This window comes from Elephantulus edwardii, unplaced genomic scaffold (assembly GCF_000299155.1).
Source record: "Elephantulus edwardii isolate Elephantulus edwardi_28Jun2011 unplaced genomic scaffold, EleEdw1.0 scaffold00008, whole genome shotgun sequence".
Lineage (NCBI taxonomy): Eukaryota > Metazoa > Chordata > Mammalia > Macroscelidea > Macroscelididae > Elephantulus > Elephantulus edwardii.
This window is the reverse complement of record NW_006399758.1, coordinates 20,253,996-20,274,859: the sequence shown is the minus strand read 5'-3', so window position 1 is coordinate 20,274,859 and position 20,864 is coordinate 20,253,996. Positions and strand designations below refer to the sequence as shown.

General features: G+C 34.2%; 1 protein-coding gene and 1 pseudogene across 1 annotated transcript in view; both read right to left on the bottom strand.

Moving 5' to 3' along the window:
• HNF4G (hepatocyte nuclear factor 4, gamma) overlaps window positions 1-19,002 on the bottom strand; it is a 36,114-nt gene extending 17,112 nt beyond the window's left edge. The window contains exons 1-5 of the mRNA XM_006880479.1: window positions 18,888-19,002; window positions 13,991-14,162; window positions 9,220-9,314; window positions 1,895-2,001; window positions 5-160 (exon numbers count right to left, since the gene is read on the bottom strand). Of these exons, the coding sequence (XP_006880541.1) occupies window positions 5-160; window positions 1,895-2,001; window positions 9,220-9,314; window positions 13,991-14,162; window positions 18,888-19,002 (645 nt within the window). The remainder of the gene's footprint in view (window positions 1-4; window positions 161-1,894; window positions 2,002-9,219; window positions 9,315-13,990; window positions 14,163-18,887) is intronic.
• Window positions 19,003-20,398: 1,396 nt separating this feature from the next.
• Window positions 20,399-20,863, bottom strand: LOC102867758 (annotated as a pseudogene).
• Between the last annotated feature and the right edge of the window lies 1 nt (window position 20,864).

Here is a 20,864-nt window from a genome sequence, read left to right as displayed (position 1 = left end):
ATACCTGATCATCCAAGGGTAACTCACAGAAGGCAGGAATGTATTTAGCCCATTCCACCAGCACTAAGAGTTGCTGTTTCATAGATTCACAAACATCACTGATACTTGCGATTTTCTTAACACTTATGTCAGTGCTTGCCCCAGGACTTGATACTGAAATCTAAAATTAAGCAGAATATTACATTGATTTATGTTTTAAAATAACGCATGCTCAATATTCTTCTTTCTTCTCTTTTGGGAGTAAATAAATGTCCAGGAAGCAGACACTGTCATTGTAGTATCTTGACAGAACAATACAATGCTAAATATTTTTAACTGATAAAATGTCCATTATTGTATAAGTTCAAAGGAAAATGCTCAATACTAGCCCAGTTCCTTTGGGAATAATAGCTTATTATAAAAGTAAAATTTATAAATTTTACTACAGTTACTACAACTTTTAGGGTGTTTCATTAATACAGGTTATAGAATTAAACAAATGAAATATGTTCTGTGTTTTTTTATTTTAATTTTTACATAAAGGTGCGTTAATGAAGGAATTAAATATTTAACTGGTTGAAACTTATGCAGAAAATGCTTCCATTGCATAAAACTTAAAGTAATGACATATATATATAATGAATCGAGACAGGAAAGTAGAGCTATTTCTATTAGGGCATTAAATAGAAGCTCACTGGAATAAGATTCATCAACTCTTGGCTCAGCAGTAATAAAAAATAAAAAAATTAATGATAAATATTTAAAACTTGATATAATTTTTATCTACATAGAAATACTACTGGTGTTAAAAATGGCTTTTTGCTGAGAAAAATCATCATCTGAAAGTTCTTATAAACTTAACAATTGAACATGCCTCTGTGTGTGTGTGTGTGTCATGTGTGCATGTTTATTCCATACAGCTCTTCTAGAAATCATCTTATAATAGCTTTATAGGACTATCAAATAACAATGATGATAAGGAAGATGTTAGCCTCATCATATTATCTTTGTATTACCAAAAATGAAAGTAGTTACACTGACTCAGAAGAGCTGATGAATTACTTCAACTCAACAACTGAACTCACTGTGGTCTAGTTGGAAGTGACTCACAGCTGAACCGCCAGCAGTTTTCCAAGGCTGTAAATTGCATAGGATGAAACTGTCCATCTTTCTTCTCCTGAATGGCTGGTGCATTTAAACCAGTTGACCTTTAGGTTAGCCTAACAATTCCCTACAAACCACACCATAAGTTTGCTTTATAATTTAAAAAATACCACTAGCATTTCTACTTGGGAAAATACAAACATAAACAATCTTTGTTTGCTTGATTCCCTAGTGAATTATTTTATGTATGTAATCATTAATCTATTTTATCATTGCTGTTGTTATATAGAACTGATACTCTCTTTTGAGAAAGTCAAAGTAAAAAAACATCCTTTCTCTCAGGTTTTCTGAATTTTGTGTCTTTCCTTGAATGTCTGTTTCATAATCAGGTTGCCAAGGTGGCATCTTCCATTCAAAAGTCATTTTCAAGAAAGGAAGCAGTGATTACAATTCTCAACTAAACGCTACATAAATTATGGCACTGATTTTAAAATTCAAGTAATATAATCTTTTTCCTAGAGCACTATGATATATAGTAAGTATTTTTAATCAACCTTTTAAACAAACCTTTTTTAAGAAAAACAACTTTAGATTCAAATGTATTTCATTTATCTCCTAGGTCTTGCTGAAAAATATTAAAAACTAACATCATCAATCTGACTAATATTTTTAAGTAAAAACTACTGAATTAATATAGATGTAATCAAAATTAGTAATGAGTACATCTGTATGAGTGAAAACTATTTCAACACTATCCCTCAATAAGCATATGACTACTAGCCATATTTGGAGGCTCAAGGGCAGCATATACCTGGCGGGATAGAACTTCAGCTTGTGCCAGTGTGTTAATGGAGGGGATATTGGTGCCATCAAACGTGTTTCTTCTGGTGCTTATTCTGTCACGTTCATTTTGCACAGCTAAAGAAGAAAATCACAGTATTTATTGATCAGGTATTTTCAAGAATGCCAAGATAATACAGTTTTAAGTAAACACAAATTATTAGGGATGTAAGGAGGCTTTTTGTCAAATTCCCATTGCCAGGAGAAGGTTTGACCAGATATATTCTTTTGTTCCATAACACTTCAAAAAGTAAGATGATAACTTCATAATGTCATTCATATAAGAAAATATTGTATTAACCAGTTTAGTCACTCAATAGTTTTAATGGAATTCTTTTTTTTTTGTCCTTCTCTGAAAGTTAATAAATTCATTTAGATAACTAGAGGAGTACTGCCTGTGAGTTTCACCAGGTCAAAGATAAGAAGAGAATATTCACAGTCAGAAGACATGAGTCACAGAAAATTGAAACTTCCATTTTTTAGCCCGAGTCGCATCTACCTCCTAAACCACATGCCTCTGGAAACACTATGAACTAGGAGAAATGACAATAGTTATAGAAAGGCTTCAGGCCTTTTGTTTATACAGTCACTATAAGTTGTGCTCCACTTGATGACAATCAACAACAACAACAACATGTAGTACTAGTAAAAATAGAAAGTAAGATGTTATGGATTAAATGACCAAGACAAAGTCAATGTTGTTCAGTCAATTCCAACTCATAATGACCCCATAAGGCAGAATAGAAACGCCTCATAGGATTTCAATGGCTGTAAAGCTTTAAGGAAACTAAGTCTCACATCTTTCTCTGTGTGGCATCTCGTGAGTTCAAGTGGGTTATTTTTAAGTCTGTAGCCTGATCTTTAATCATAACACCACCAGTCTTCTGTGGATTGAACTATTCCTCAATACTTCAGTTGTAAATCCTAACCTTTATGCCTATAGTTATAATTGCATTGGGATTTTTTTATGTGAATTTTGTTGTAGGTGCCATCAAGTTGAGTACAACTCACAAATGACCCTATGAACAACAGATCTGAACCGTGTCCTATCCTGTGCTATGAGGTTTGATTAATGTATGCTGTATTTGACATATAAAGTAGATTAAACAACAAATCAGCAGAGGTCAGACGAGTTAAGGTAGTCATCAAGATATATGGAGCCAGATTTCAAAGAACCAGTAAAAGAAGTTGAAGAGACAGAGACAATTCTTTTGCACCTACAGAGAAATGGAACTTTCCCCTAGAATTAGTGCTCTGAATTTATATATATATATATTCTATATCATCTTAAAATGAGAAAGGGAAGTAGTCTAGAGGTCTAGTGGGTAAGGAGTTGAGTTGCCAATCAAAGGCAAGTGGTTTGAATCCACTATCTGCTCCTTTGGAGAAAGATAGGCAATCTCCTGCCACGAGATTTATGGTCTCTAAATACCTGCTAGAGTGTCAGCTTTGAATTGGTTCTGACTTGTCTGTGATAAGATTTGAGAGAGAAACTGAGAAAATAAATTTATGCCTATTAATCTATTTGAGACATTTGCAATCACTTGTTATGCATCAGAGAGTTGGACAATGACTAGGGAGGATAGAAGGAGGATTGATGCCTTCGAGCTGTGGTGCTGGAGAAGAGTATTGAATGCACCCCGGACTGCCAAGAAAACAAACAGATTCATCCTGGAGAGGGTTAAACTAGGCTACTCCTTGGAGGTAATGATTCTGGGGCTTCGTCTGACATACTTTGGACACGTTGTCCTTGGAGAGAGGCATCATGCTTGGTAGGGTGGAGGGACAGCGCAGGAGGGGAAGACCCTCTATGAGGTGGATTGATTCAGTGACTGGGGTAATCGGGATGGGTGTGTCAGAGGCAATGCGATTGGCACAGGATAGAGCAGGGTTTAGGGCTGTTGTATATAGGGTCGCTATGAGTCGCAAATGACTCAAGGCACATAACAACAACAACATTTGAGACATTCATGTCATAGCAGTACTAGATTACTATGACAGAATTTTATATCAGACATGAAATGTTTCTCTAAGAAAATATTTGCACCATGTAAGTGGTTTTAAAATTGGATGCAGACTGGAGGAATTTAAAGACGTTGAATAGTAACATTTTAGATTGTTCTGAGGACACTATTTAGAATCATGAACATTAAAGGCAAGTTTGCTGTAAAACACTTCTTTAAAGTTGTAAAAATCCAACATGTAACCTTGAAGACTAAGGTATCCTTTACCCAAGCCAAAACATAATCAATCATCTCCTCTGCAATCAAAATCTGGACAATGAATAAGAAAGAAGGAAGCTGGTACACTTGAAAAGTATTGAAAACACTGTGGACTTCTAGAATGAACAAATCTGTCTTGAATGAAGCCACACGTAAGAGTCCATTGCGGCAGTCACGGTGTCAGTGGATTTGATTGAGGGTCTTCCTCTCCTTCACTGACCCTCTACCTTTCTGAGCATCATGTCCCTCTCCAAGGACTAGCCCCTCATAGCAACATGCCTGAAGTACATGAGGCAAAGCCTTATTCTCTTTGCCTCCAAAGAGCACTTCAACTGCACCCTCTCTAAGACATATCTGTTTGTTCTCTCGGCAGTCCATGGGATGTTCAGTGTTCTCCAGCATCACAGCTCAAAGGCGTCAATTCATTTTCTGTCATCCTTATTCACTGTCTAGCTTTCAGATGCACAGCACGTGATTGGAAAGATTATGGCCTGAATCAGACACACTTTAGTCCTCAAACTGACATCACTACCCCTAAATAATTTGGAGAGATCTTTAACTGCAGACTTTTTCAGTGCAACATCTCCTGATTTCCTGACTGCTGGTACCAAGATTGCTAATTGTGGATCCAAATAAGATGATGTTGTTGACAGTTTCAGTCTTTTTCTCTGTCTGTCATAATGTTGCCTTACCACTGGACCAATAAGCAACTTGGATGAATAACTTACTGTTGTTTTTGTTATGTGCTATCAAGTCACTTGCGACACATAGAGACTCGACGTACAACAGCTCTGAACCCTGCTCTATCCTGAGCCAACCTTATTGTCTCCAACACACCTACCCTTATTACTCCAGTCACTGAGTCAATACATTGCATAGAGGGTTTTACTAGATATATATAATTCCTTTCCTCCCCTCCAGTATATTTCATTTGTATTTGAAATATCTACCTTGAACTTGATCTTCCAGTGCAATTTGGAAATAGATACCTTGTACTCTAAATTTTACAGTCCCCAGAAATAAATACAAGAACTCTTTTACTTATAGATGACTGAAATGATTTAGAGGATGAGATGTTAGACAGAGAAGTGACTTAACCTTTTGAGACTACCGTTAGGGTAAATGTGTTTCAGCATGTGTCAAGAATAGGAATTTAAGGGGCAGAAGTTTGAAGTGCTGTCCACCCAAAATATGTGTTGTAAATCCTAACCTTTATGCTGATGGTTATAATCCTATTGGTGGTGAATGTTTTGTGCCTATGTATTGGAACCAAATCATAGTTGATTCCAGCAGGTTTTCTTTCACAGGCTGTTAATTGCACAGAAAAAAACAAAACTGCTCATCTTTCTCTCTAAGAGTAGCTGGTGAATTTGAATCATCTGCCTTTGGGTTAGCAGCACAATTCCTTACCCACCAGGCCACCAGAGTTCCCTACTATCTCTTTGTTTTGTTGTTATGTGATTTTGAGTCGGAACTAACCCAGGCTATGCCTCTGGGATTGTGGCGCATCTTCACTTTCTCTTTGTTCTGTTATTAAAAAAGATTAGTGTAGGAATTATTTCGAGTAAATCTCTTTTGAGATGATAAAAGAGATTAATCATAAAAATAGAGAAAAAATGAAGTAAGAGATGTTGAGACACATGAAGATCTTCAAGAAAGGTGGAAGCAGAAGCTGAAGAGACAAAGACCTTCCTCCAGACTAGAGAGAAAGAGAGAGAGAGAGAGAGAGAGAGAGAGAGAGACTTGCCCTAGAGTCACTGTTCTAAACGTGGAAGATCTCTGGTGGCCTAGTGATAAGAAGCTGTGCTACAATCCCAAAGACATGCACTTTGAATCCACCAGCTGATGTGCAGAGGATAGACAATCTACTTTTGTGAGATTTATTGCCTCTGAAAACCTGCTGGAGGGTCAGCTATGGGTTGGTTCTGACTTGATGGAACACAACAACAAAATGAGAAAATACATGTCTGTTTGTTAGTCATTCATACTTTTATATGTTTGTTAGAGCCGAACAGATAAAAAAGACATAAACCCCATTGCCACAGAGTTGATTCTGACTCATAGTAACCCTCTATTGGGTTTCTGGGACTGAAAATATTTAAATGGGAAGAGATATTATAGTTTTTTTTTTCTTTAAAGGATCTGGTGAACTAGAATTGATGACTTTTTTGATTGGCTGCACAACACCTAACATACTACATAATTAGAGTTCCTTAAAATAAGGCAATGTTTTCTTCCTTAATGTGACTTAAAAACTATAATTTTATGGTCACCTATGGAACTGTCCTTTCAGAAGTTTACAAACATGAACAAGGCAAAATTTTCAGTATTGTCCAAGAGATGACAGGGGTTAAAATAACATTTTGGAAACATTAAGATATCATAAGTATTATATAAATCCCAAGGTAGATCTTTGTCCATTTCCTCATTTCAGAAAAGAAAGACTAAATTACCTATTTCCTAAGATTTCTTACTGAAAACTACTCAAATATTTGGAAGAATGTGAGAGATGATTAATTTCTACATTTAACATTTTGTTTTGTTGCTGTGTACTGCAGAGTCAGAACAGACCCATAGCTGACCCTCTAGCAGATTTTCAGAGACAATTAATTAACTGCATGGGAGGAGATCACACAACCTTCTCCCATCCAGGAGCTGGTGGCCTTGAACCACGTGCCTTCAGATTACAGTGCAACTTCTTGCCACTAGGCCACCAGAGTTCCCTACATTTGACATAAAGAATAGATTTCAAAATTTAGGTTGGAAAATTATATACTATTACTTAGGGAAGGAAGTAATCAAGGCTTACAAACCCTTAGGGTTTGTTGTTGTTGTTGTTGTTGTTGCTTTTTAAGTGATGCTTACTTTGTTCTGTTGGAAAGTCAAGGAACTGTTTTTATTCTTAACGTAACCTTGAGTTAGTGATTCATAGTGACCCAATGAACAACAAATCCAAACTTTAACCTATCCTAAGCCATCCTTATGGTTTTTCAGACATAGTGACTAAAACTATGGGTTTGAGTGTGGGCAGAGACTAGTAGGATAAAATTTAGCCTGTCCAATTTTTTTCCTTAATTATTCTTTCATTTAAAAAAACAACCATTATTAAAGTATAATAAACAAAATCCAGAACTTACTACTATGTCTTAATTTTCTTGTTGCAAAAGAAAATTTTGCCTTGTCTTTAATTTTAAGAATGAATTATTATGGGATTATAAAACAATATCTACAGATAGCTAATATTTTTTAACAGAAATTATTATTGATTTTCAGCCTAACACTAATTTATACGGAAATAAAAAATTATGAAAGTTTGCTTTTATTACTTTAACACAAAAAAATGCTAAAAGATATTGTGAACATTTCTAATCTTCTCACTATCTTTTTAGATATAAGATAATCATCTCTCTATATAAACATCTGGATCTATCCATTTAATTACTCTTGTTACTACTCTATTACAGTAAATAGAGAAATATATCTACTTTGAAACCCAAAATTATTTCATAATCTACTGAGGAAATGTTTATTATTTCTTTTACAATGATAGAAAATTTAGTTTTTCTATTACTGAAAGTAATTTTGTTTTATATATTAGAGAGAGACGCAGGAGTGGCATCCACTTCCTAAAAAACATGCTCCTGGAAACTCTACGAATTTTGATAATTGCCAGCAGCTTTAGAAAGGCTTGTTCATAAGGTCACTATGAGTCTTGCTCGGCTCGAATGCAGTCAACCATAGTGTGTGTGTGTGTGTGTGTATATAAATTTATATATATTAATACTCAAATAGAACTATAAAGCTATAATTCACTTTCACTTCTGTAAGGATGAATATAGCGTTCAAGTAGAAATGGATTACAATGATGAGCAAAGTTTATGATTAATCTCCTCAACTACTAAATCTAGTTTTTGTGACATTAGAGATCAGTCATTTTGAATTGAAAAAATTAATTCATAATTTTGTTCCATCTTTTCTGTGTGTGAAAAAAGCCTTAGGGACCCCAAAAAATTAAAGAAATTTTGTATCTTTAAAAACATTGTGTTAAAAAGAAGAATTAAAAAATATTGTGCTACAGACTGGAAGCTGGAGTGCTTTTCACTTCTTAAACAACATGCCTCCGGAAACTCTATGAATGCAGAAACTTGTAGAGGGGCTTCAGGGCTTTTGCTCATAGGGTTGTTATGGGTCATGCTCGACTCAAAGGCAATAAACAACAACAGAGATAAGTTCATATGGTAAATACTGCACTTCTATAATATAAAGAGGTCTTTTAATTTCATTTTTTAAAATTTGAAGTATAGTTTGGTGAAGATAGCTGTTTGTGGATAACAGGCTTAAGCCTGTGTCAAATGTAAAAACCATCAAAATCTTGTAGCTGCTATTTCCTCTAAAATAGAATATATTCAACATATTGATTTGTATATAAACCTTATTTTGAATGTAGGGAACTACAATCAGATTTTTTAAAATATCAGAATTAAATGAGTGCACACTAAAATAGAATATCTATTGTCTATTCCCTGATAGAATAAAGGGGATTATTTTGATCTATTTTGTTTACTGCTGAAACTGCAGCACCTGAAACAGTATTTGAAAACAGTCATAGTAAATAAATATGTACTGAATGCACAGATGAATAAAAAGCAGGTGTTTACTTAATTTTTATAAAAGGAATAGAATAATCAAGAATCAATTATTATTGATAATTAAGAAATATGAATTAGTATTATAATCATTATCATAATTAATAATATTATATATTACATATAAGCTAATCTACCATGCCATTTGTTTTTTTAACATTGAAATATTAGCTAGGATTTTTTTCAGAATAACATAGCACTAGAGAAAATAGTACCTGGAATGGAATTGCAGTCATCAGATTTAAATTATCTCCAATACTTACTAATTGGGTGAGCTAAGTTTTAGACTCAAGACGTCACAGCTTCTTTTTATCAACCTCGTGAGGAAAATTCTAAGACCTCTATGTAAACATTACTATAACTAAAGAAGAATATGTGTTACCATTTTTCATCAATAATGTTAATAATAATTTTATTATTAGTATTACCTTCTTTTTTCATTCCAGCTCTAAAACACTTCCTTAATCGACAATATCTACATTGATTCCTTTTGTCTTTGTCAACAATACATTGCCGGCTGAACCTATAATATCAAACAAATGTTAGTTTGTATAAAATATTTTTATAAAAAAAGCAAATACAGACATAGACTTCAAATAATTATGGTGAAATTTGACTCACTAGATGAATGTATAGAAACAATTGCTTATGATGTTTTCATGGGGTCTCATCATCAACATATGTACAGAGAGAGAAATACAAGTTCCTTTTTTGATGCTGACTTCATGATAAACTAAAATTGAATGCCTATCTTACTGTTATTAGGTATATATTGATAATTTTTCTCAAGAACCATGAAAACTAAATGTCATAAAAATTTTGTATAAAAATACTGATTTTTACTATTAAATGGTTCGGTGAAGACTATATAAAATCAACACATCCTTGTACTTGCATTGATTTTTCCTATCAATTTTGAGTGTACTTTATACCCAAATAAACTCAACCCAAAATATTCATTGTCAATGATTTAGCACCAATTCATAGCTGATCCTCCATTGCGATTCTGAGGCTATATATCACACAGGAGGAGACCCTACATCTTTCTGAACCCATAGAGCCACTGGTGGATTCAAACTGCCAGAGAAGTACCACCTTATGACTGGCACCATGATTCCATATAGTATACTCCAACAGAGCTCTTTTCATTCAAAGAAAGTTTACTCTAGATGTTATTAAGTAACAGTTGATAACAGCAGTAAGAGCATAGGCTGCAAACCCAGTAGCACAGATACTGGAGAGGAAAAAATATTAGTATGAATGTGTAAAAACTGAAGCCATAATAAACTGTTAGTCCCTATCTTATTGTTACCAAGTTGAAACAGACTCAAAACTGACCCTCCAGCAGGTTTTCAAAGGCTGTGGTGTTGCATGGAAGAAGATTGCCATTTTTTTCCCCCATGGAGCAACTGGTTGATTTGAACAACCTGCATTTTGGCTGGCAGCTCATTTCAAATGGTACAACTGCATTGGAAGAAAGTTAGCACTTTCCAAAACTTAAATATAGAGTTACTGTATGATTAAGTAATGGCATTCTCAGGAATTTATACCTAAGAAACCTACAGAAGCAACAATACGGATGAATCTTTAAAACATTATGTTAAATAGAAATATCTAGGCCCCAAAGGTCATTTATCACATGATTTTGTTTTCAAGAAATGTCTAAAATAGGAAAATTTATAGAAACAGAAAGTTTATTAGTAGTTGCCTCAAATGAGAGTGGGGTCTCTGGTTGGAGGAAATGACAAAGTGGCTGCTGAAGAGTACAGGTTTCTTTATTGGGCTGTGAACATTTCTAAATCGGTGGTAGTGATGGTTATAAAACTCTGTAAATATACTAAAAACTAAATTATACATAAAAACCAAGGAGAAGAAAGGGAATACAGTTTCTGGATTTACTCCAAAACTTAACTTGTAGGTTTACTATTTACTAAAAGTTCACTTATAATTATAAACTAGAAAGAAAAAAAGAAATTTGTCTTAAAGTGCTTCTGTGTGAATGTACTTTAGACATTAAAAAGCTTTCAGCAAACTCTGGTAGAAGATTAGCCCTAAGAATTGTTATTGTTGTATGCCATGTATTAGATTCTAACTCATAGTGACTCTGTATAAGATAGTAGAACTCTTCTATAGGGCTTCTGATGCTGTAATCTCCATGGGAGTAGAAGGACAGGGGCACTTGATGGGTTCCCATGGCAAGTCTTTCTGGTTAGCAGCCATGCACTTAAGCTCTATGCCATCAGGACTCTATGACCATTGGTAGATTTGTAGTGCTTTCTAATTGAATACTAATGATGAGAATAAAAGAATAGATTTTGTTACTTATTAAAGAAACATTTATTCTTTAAAAAATGGGCAACTGCTTAAGAAAAAATAAAAAATTAAAGTCTACCACTTACCAATTAAGTTAGAAAAATGTTTTGCTGTTGTAATGAATAGAGAAAAGAACAAACCCAGATTGTTCATTTGAGAATATATGGCTCAGAAGACCAGATTTCCAATAAACACAACAGGATAATACATCCAATTAAAATTAAATCAATAAAATAATTTAATAAACATGTATTAACACCTACTTTGTATTTGATCCTAGTGTAAGGATTAAAGACATAAACATCACTTGTTTCTTCCATTCACAGAAATTCCTAATGGAGTATTTGTACAAGCTTACACCCATAAGAAAAATTAAAATATGAGAAGTACTAAGACCAATAATTTAAAGTGTATTGAAAGAGAAAGCAATTACAGTACAATATACCAAATATAGAAAACAATAGAAATGAATTTTTCAAATTTCAGGAATGAATGAATTCTTGACCAGCAAAATGAAAGCTTGCAAAACCTTTATGCTCTTATATGTTGTATCAAATGCCACATTTTAAACCCTCAAGTGAAAAATGATAAAGTTTTCTTGTTGTTGTTCAGTATCATCGAGTCAGTATTGACCCATAGTTGACCCTCCAGTGGGTTTTCTGAGCCACTTAATCACACAGGAGGAGATTGCCCATCCTTCTCCCTCAGAGCAGCTGGTGAATTAGAACCGTGAGCCTTCAGGATTGCAATTCAGTTTCTTACCACTCGGCCAAGAGAGTTCCCTAAAATTTTCTTAATATCAAAATATATAAAGAAAAATTGATAGAATACTATGTGGCACTTGGGAGAAATTCTGAAAAACACTATATAGTACAGGAAAAGCTAGAAAGCATTATGTTGAGTGAACTAACTTGGGCTCATAAAGATGCAAACTGAATAAGATCATTATTGTAAAAACAGAAGAATAACCAGTAAGATGTATATGAATATACAAAGAAGGAAGGGAAGGAAGTAGGGGTTGAGGTTAAGGATGAGGAGAGGTCACTGGAGTTTGGTGGGTGGAGGGAGAAGGTGAAAGAATTAGAAAGATCTAATGGGAATATGAAAATATGGGGAAATAAATATGGGGCATAAATCAATGGTAATTAATTTTATAAGACAAAATATATGAGAATGATCATAAGAAACACAATGTGAATGGAAAAATTTATATATATATATATATATATATGATAGGTTAGCTTGAGTAACCATGATGGAAGGTTTGGGGAAAAGTACAAACTTCTGGAATACTTTTTAAACTCCCAAAAGTTGCCATAGGAACACTTCTTTCTATTTTTCCCTTATAGGATGGAAGATAATCTTGAAAGTCCTTGTTATGCCATGCTTTTATTCGTAAAAGTTGCTTTTGATTTCACAGTTTCAGTAACTATGCTTCATATGTGTGGGGAAGGTATAAAATACATATGTTTTTCACTCTTAACCAATTATATTACCTAAAAACATTATTAAAATATGATTTTGTGTATCTTTTAAATGCTAATTTTCCAGAGCACTCAATATTTAATGAGAGAAAATACATTTCATTAAAGACACAGGGGTTTTTATTTACCTCTATACTTATAGCATGTATAATAATAGAAAAACTCATATATATGTTTTTGTTTTGTTCTTTTAAACTAAGATTTTCTAGTGAGTGATGGTGATTTAAATGCTTTCTTAAGCTTGCTTCAAGCTTTCACATAAAATTTACTAAAACCCCTAGTTAGATATTTGAGAAATGATATATTAACTTTTTCATATTCCTAGCAATCCAATGCCACTATGCTGTTAAAAAAGTTAACTTTTTCCTAAATGTCCAACAGAATATTAATCTTTAACATGCCTTTTAAAAATAGAACAAACACAGGATTTTTAACACAAATAATTTTTTTTTTTAAAAAAATAGCCCCTATTTAATCTAGATCTAATCTGTATTCAAAAACTCTGATACTGAAGGAATGATCAAGTTGTGGCATGAGAACCTGAATTGTGCAGTAAGGCTATTTTTAAAATTCACTAGAAATGTGTGACATATACAATATAGTTTAGTCACTTTTAGGCATTCAAATTCAATGGCAAAAATCCTGTCATAAAAAACACATTTAAAATTTTAGAAATAAAAAGGAACATTTATTCATTAACTTCAAAGATAAACAGCTACCAAAAATAAAATAATGCATAACAGTGCAGAAAACTAAAATGTAGTGCAAAAATAAAATGAAGTTGAAAAATACACACATTGTGATGCTATTTAAATACAGGATTATAAAATATTTAGTGATTTATACATATGTAGTAAAGCAATAAAGAAACAAGGAAAGGATAAATACCAAATTTCAGACAAGAGTTACCTCTAGGAAAAAAGCAGAAAAGAGAATGTGATAGGAGAAATACCTACCAAAGTTTTCAACTGTATTAGTTTAGAATGGTGGTACATGGATATATATAGGGGTGCATGTGTATACATACGGAATGCATACATACACATGCACACATATGGAGTTCTGGAGGCTTACTGGTAAGAAGCTGCATTGCCAACACAAAGGCATGTAGTCAGGTGGTTCAAATTCACCAGTTTCTCCATAGGAAAAAGATGAGCAATCTCCTTCTGTGCTATTTGCAGCCACTAAAAACTCACTGGGGGATCACCTATGCGTCGGTGACAACTCAACAGCATATAACAAATATATCTCCATCAACTTGTGTGTATACAGATACTTATCCATGCAGCCTCAATCTTAGTGTAATTTATAGACTTTTTAAAAATTGAGTTTAAAAATAGAATGGCATATTTTTTATGCCTTTATTTCTTTGAAACACTGCCAAAAGTGGCATTTCCAGTACCTGCAGGAGTAAACGTGACTCTTCCGAATGCTGCGTCTGAAGAAGCCCTTGCATCCATCACAGCTTGACGCTCCGTAGTGCTTTCCTGTAGCTCTGTCCCCACATATAGCACATAGGCAGTTAACACCATTGTCTGTGGTATTCATGCTTGTTGTCTCTGGGGTAGAACTATCTGTTAAAGGAAAAGCAAGAGTAGATTACTGCTGAGTATTTCTTGATTAAATTTGCCTACATGAAGTACAAGTAATTTCTTAGCTTCTTGGACACCCATAACATAGCTTTCTTTCCCTTCAAATCTTGGCTATTCCTGCCAGTCTCCTTTCTAACTTTTCCTCTCAGTTTTTTTAGTGATAACATGGTATAGACTCTCAACTTTACCCTCTCCTCATGGAGTTTATTTAGTTCCATAACCTTAAATTATATCTTTATAGTGAAAACACATTTTCTCTGGCCCTGATCTCTTTCATGGATCTCTGTCTGAAATATATCTATCTATAAAACAATGAGAGAGTTCAGTTGGCCTAGTTGACAGAAAGTTATACTACCAAGCCAAAGGTGGGTGATTTTAATCTGTGCCTTCAAACCTGGTTTTAATTGTTTTTGGTCAAACATTCTTCTAAGTGGTATAGCACTGGCTGTCCATTTGCTGTACAGAGGTAACTCATGGTTGCTGTAAAGCTGAACACTGTGACACTGATGTATCAAATGCAATAATGGTTACCCATGGTAGACAGTATTTGGTGGAGTTCCCCGATTAAAACAAGCTTGGAAGTAGGAGTGGCATCCACTTCCAAAATAGCTTGCCTCCAGAAACTCCATGAACTTGGAGAAATGATGAAAGTTATACAAGTGTTCAGGTGTTTCGTTCACAGGGTGGCTATGAGTCACCTACAACTCGACTGCACTTAACAATAAAAAAATATCTATCTATATCTAACTATAAAGAATCTATTTAATACATCCGCTTTGTTGGAATCACAATAGGAAACAACATAGCAAACCCATAAATAATTTTCTTCTCTCTTAGGACATGTTCTTCTCCCCATATCACTCAAAACTTCTAGAGTGATCTTGATGTAGGAAATTTCCCATCATCCCACTCTTCTCTGTCCAACATTAGCCTAACTTGCTATTGGATACAGAATAAAGCCAATACACCTTACGAGGGCTAATAAAACCCTACATGATGAGCCCCTGCCTATCTTCCTAGTCCCATAATATCATCCTGGTTTATCTCCTATTAAATATTCTCCAGCAATGATTGTTTCTGTGTCTCTTCTTCCTTATGTCTGCCCCATGTAAACCTTTTCTTCCTGCCAGTTCTCCTATGTGGCCAGTAAATTCTTCTCCAAGATTCCATTTGAACTGGGTTATCAGGTTTTTGCTCAAGCCTCACATTTTTCTATGAAATCTTCGCTGTGCTCTTATTTATAATGGTCACTTACAAAATTCTATGAGAATAATCTCATAAAAAGTAAAAAAAAAAAAGGTTTAACACAGAAACATTCTGTGATAGTTATCAGGGTTAGGAGTGGACAAGGAAATATAAACCATAGAGTAGGCTCATTTTAACATGGGTGAAGGGAAATGCAATATACAGTAAGGGGAAGGTTGGCACAATATGACAAAGGCCAGGAAAGACTGGGAGGTGCACAAGAGTTAAAGGCAACAAAAGGAAATACTTGTGCATATAAACTCCTGCTTTAACAGTGACAACAATAATATACAAGTGGATACATAGGAAGATATACAACCTGAGTAGGTGTGGGAAGGGGAATGAAACTGTGCCCTCAAGTATATGAACACTCAGCAGTATTTATTTCTAAATATGTATTTGTAGGTGCTGCAAATATATCTAAGTATATACTAGAGTATAAACTCAAAACTAAACTCATTGCCAGTGAGTCAATCCTGACTCACGGTGATCCTCCATCACATTTTTGAAGGTGTACATCTGCTAAATGTGAACTATTACTTCATCAGGGCTTCTACACCACAACCTAACAGTATGAAGGAATGAAACACTGGGTTCAGAGATTTGGGATCACAGTCTAAGGAGATATCGTGGTGAATTGACATAGTATGGTAAAAAAACAAACAAACAAACATGGTCTGCATCTTATTTTGATGACTACTAACCTGGATTTTAAAGGTATCTAAGCGGCCATTCAAAGTGCAACAACTAATCTTTCCCCCTCCAAAGAAGAGTCAAGGATATGAAAGACTCAAAGATGCCAAGTAGTCCAAAGAAGGGTAGGAACCTTAGTTTCCATGACCAGGAGACCAGAAAACTAGATGGTTCCTGGATATGCTATACTACTCTTCCTAGAATCAGAAAAGAAATCTTGTAAAGAATAGAAGAAAAACATAGAACAAAATTAAAATTTGGGGGGGAAAAAGACCAGGCTTATGAGTTGACTTGCAACTGGTGGAACTTTCAAATCTATAACCCTTAGACACCTTCCAAAACTGGAACTGAAGCTTTCAGTCAAACAACTGGCTCATAAATAAACAATAACCTAGTGAGGGCCATCCTCTTCAGTAAAATCATCTACATGAGATTCAGAGACAGTGCTTTATTCTGAAACAAGGCTTGAAAGGCAGGAATGAAGGACAAATGGAAACAGAGACCACTAGGAGGAAGTGGGAAGAGGGTTGTTCTATTCAGAGGAGTGTAACTATCGTTAAATATGTGTAAACTGAAAATGGAAATTTAATTTGTTGTGTAAACTTTCACTCAAATCACAAAACAAACCCCATAAAATAAAAATCTCACAGGCTCTTCAACTAGAATACTACTTAAGTTTTAGTAATAATTTAATTTTCAATTTCTATAATGTACTGGTTTGCTATGTATTATCTATCTTTGCCCACAAGAATTAAAAATTCTTAATAAATTTTCTTTATCTTATTTAGTCTTAAAATTTATTATATCTTTCAGCTATAACAGCATAACCAGTATATGGTAGACATCTAAAACATATTTTGAATGAAGGGGGAACTTTAAAAATGTGCAAGTATTTATATTTATAGAGACCTCCGGGAGCCTAGTGGTAAAGGAGCTACACTGCCAATCCAAAGGCACATGGTTCGAATCCACCATCTGCTCTTCGGGAGGAAAAGGGAAATCAAATTCAGTGAGATATTTCTGTTTCTGAAAACTCCCTGGAGGTTTAGCTACAAGTTGGTTCTGACTTGATGGCACATAACAGCAACAACTAATGTGTATTTATACTAAATAAGTAGTTTTTAAAGTAGTCAATATTGATGTCTCATCTTTAAAATAGTTATGAAACCAAAAGATACTGAATATGATAATGTAATATGAAATTTAAACACAAAATTGCATAATGACAAAAACATAATAACAATTCACTTTTCTACCTATAATAAAATGATAAAATTGAAGGCAATCATGTCCCAATTGCATTCAACTTACTAATACTACTGATTAGACAAATATTGCCATATAATGTCATAAAATTTAAAAAAAACCTTCACTGATAATGCACTTAAGACAAATCATAAAAAAAAATAACACAAGGTCAGGGATTTTTCTTTTGGTATACTAAAATAACTACTAGAAATACAGTAATTAGAAGTGTTGAGGATTGATTGTATGTTGGGAAATTATATGAAGATATTAAAAGGAAATTCAACTCTTGCATCAAAGGTAATGTCATATGCATACATTATTAACAACCCAAACAAAGGAATCACTCATTAGACAGCACTTTAGAAATACTCATAAAGTAGTTGGTTTTAATCTATAACATTAATCTACAACATTTTAAAAGTCATGACTATAGTAAAATAAATACTAAAATATCTCTAGACAAATATAAATATGAGGAATAAAATAGCAACTTCTTAAAATTTGAACTCCAACTCTTAGAGGAAAATCCACCTTAATTTTCTAAAATTTCAGTATTTTTGTTTTAATAAATTATCAAAGTCCTTTATAATTTTATTTTTTTATTTATTAATGCATTGTTCTATTTATTGTAACTCATTGAGAGCACCAGTTATACAACCATTCAGTGTATTAAAATATTAATATTAAGCTTAAGTACAATATGCTTTCTCAATTCCAAACTAGATACATACATACATACACACTTTTGTCAAATTTTATAATGAATATATATATATATATATATATATATATATATATATATATAAACAGTTCTAATAATTATACCTTGCCATGGGCAATGTATTTTACTTGGATACAAACCATAAATTCCACGTCAAAATAAACGACATTATTATATAAAGAAAGGGGTACTCAGCAAATAATTCATGTCTTCTTTAAAGTTAAAATGTTACAGTAGATAAATAGCAAGAACCTTGTGAGCTAAACATTAGCCTGTCAAGACAGCTTATAACATAACCTTTATTTCCCTTCTTTTTTATGTTCAATGTAAAAACGTGATAGTGAATTTAAATTTGGCTTCTCGTCAGCAGCAATTGAGAACTATAATAATGAAAAGAGACAATCGATAATACTCCTTTGTGCTATATAGAAACTTTGCTCCACATTTCATTTTAAATATTACATAGGAAATACATTTTCATATCTAAACTACCAAAATACTTATTATTACAATTTACAGCAAATAAAATAACTGCTGACACTACTCTTTTGACCTCTCCTGACAGAATTCTATTTGTACTTTATTTCATATAACTAGCCTTTTTCTATCTCAAATATTTAAGAGCCATAGCATTATGAATTCCAATTTAAAGATGAGGAGCTAAAGCTCAGATTTCTGGCCTGTAAAAGCAAAGCCTAGATTTTCTAGCAAAAAAGCACTGAGATTCCACTTTAGAAAGCTATGTGCTACTTTCCCCCTTACATACTTTTCTTTTTATCTATAAGTACATGAGAACTCACCGTTTGAATTATATAGAATCTGCATTGTATCAAATTCCAAAGTTGTATAAGTTGGGTCCAGAACTTCACTATAATTTGCCATCTCCATGTCCAGTATGGGTTCTGATACCCTCATCATTGATTTAGAAACACACATGCAAGTGGCACCACAGTCCCTGGGAAGTAGGTGATGACTGTTTTGCTTTCAATCTGTGAGCAACAACCCAAAGTTAACTGTGACTGAGTGACTTATGTGCTGCAGTGGGAGGAGCTGTAAAACTGTAAACTACTTCAAGGGTCATATTCTGCTATTTTTTTTTCTGTTTATGGTCTATGAAAGCAATTCTTTATGATAATCTTGGAATGCTTATGGAATCAACTTATCTGAAGTGCTTAGTGGACTAACATGATTTCCTAAATTGATTTCCAGTACATAATAAATGATGTCATCGAGAGAGGGATTAAAATAGAAAAGGAAATTTCTCAGGTTTTAAAGAGTAATTAAAAAGTAACTTAACTCACTTAAGACACTGAAGTTATTTGCTGAAAGATGGCACTTTGTTTACTACTATGTTTACTTATAACTTTATAAGTGTACCTATAACTTTATAAGTTTATGTTTATTAATAAGCACCTTTATATAGTACAGACATTTTAATAAATAATTGTTACATGATTAAAGTGTAGTGTTCTGAGGTAAAATAATAATGATAGATTTACATCCCTGAAGGGAGAGACCTTGCAGCCAAAAGGAAATATGGAGGATAAGCCATGAATAAAGTTTTAAGTTTCTTACAACAATGTCTATTACACCCCAGGGTGTTCTAGAGGCTTAATGGTAAAAAACTGTGTTGCCAGATCAAAGATACACAGTTTGATTCCGCTAGCTGCTCCTTGAAAAAGATGGACAATCTCATCCTGTGTGACTTATAGCCTCTGAGAAAACCCACAGGAGGGTCAGCTATGAGTTGATTTCAACTCAACGGTACTCAACAACAACAACCACAACAATTACATCCAGAGGTTACGTTATTGCCAATGCATGTGAATGTAAATATCTCATCATTGGTCTTTCTATATATAATATGGACATTGTTGTTGTGTGCCAATGAGTAGGACCTGCCTAATAGTTGACCCTCTGGTGGATTATTCAGGAGCAGTTAATCGTACAGGAGGAGAACACCCATCTTTCTCCCATGGAGCAGCTCACTGACTCAAATCACATGTCTTCAGAATTGCAGCTCAGCTTCTTGCCACTAGGTCACCAATATGTGGCCACTAATCATGAGCTCCCTAACATGTACATGTTGTTACTGAGTTCTATGGAGTCTGAACAGACCCATAGCTGAACTTGTGGCAGGTTTTCAGAGGCAATTAATCACACGAGAGGATACTGCCCATCTAAGTCCTGTTTTTTGTTTTCTGGGGTTTTTTTTTTTTTGTTTTTTTTTAAGCAGGCAGATAAAGGTTTGTTTTATTGAATGATCTATATATAACTGCCAAGGCCACTATGCACAGAGAGGAGAGGAGCTTCATTTCTTGGTCTCTTCCTCTTTAGACAGTCTTGATGATTTCTTCTTTCTTGGCCTGGAGTCGCTCCTCACGTCGTTTGCGTGCCTCCTTGGTCTTAGATCTACGGGCCTCAGCCTGGTCAGCCAGGAGCTTCTTGCGGGCTTTATCTGCCTTCAGCTTGTGAATGTGTTCCATAAGAATTCGCTTGTTTTTGAACACATTCCCCTTTACTTTCAGGCACAGGCTGTGATACATGTGGCGATCAATCTTCTTAGACTCTCGGTATCTTCTGAGCAGCCGGCGCAAAATCCTCATCCGCCTCATCCAGGTGACCTTCTCGGGCATTCGAGCATTAGCAGTACCCCTTTCGCTTTACCGATGCCCATATGCCGGCCCTTCCTGCGGGCTAAGGTATTTTTTCGGCATCGAGCCCGAGAATGGACAGTCACAGGCTTGCGGATGATCAGGCCATCTTTGATCAGTTTC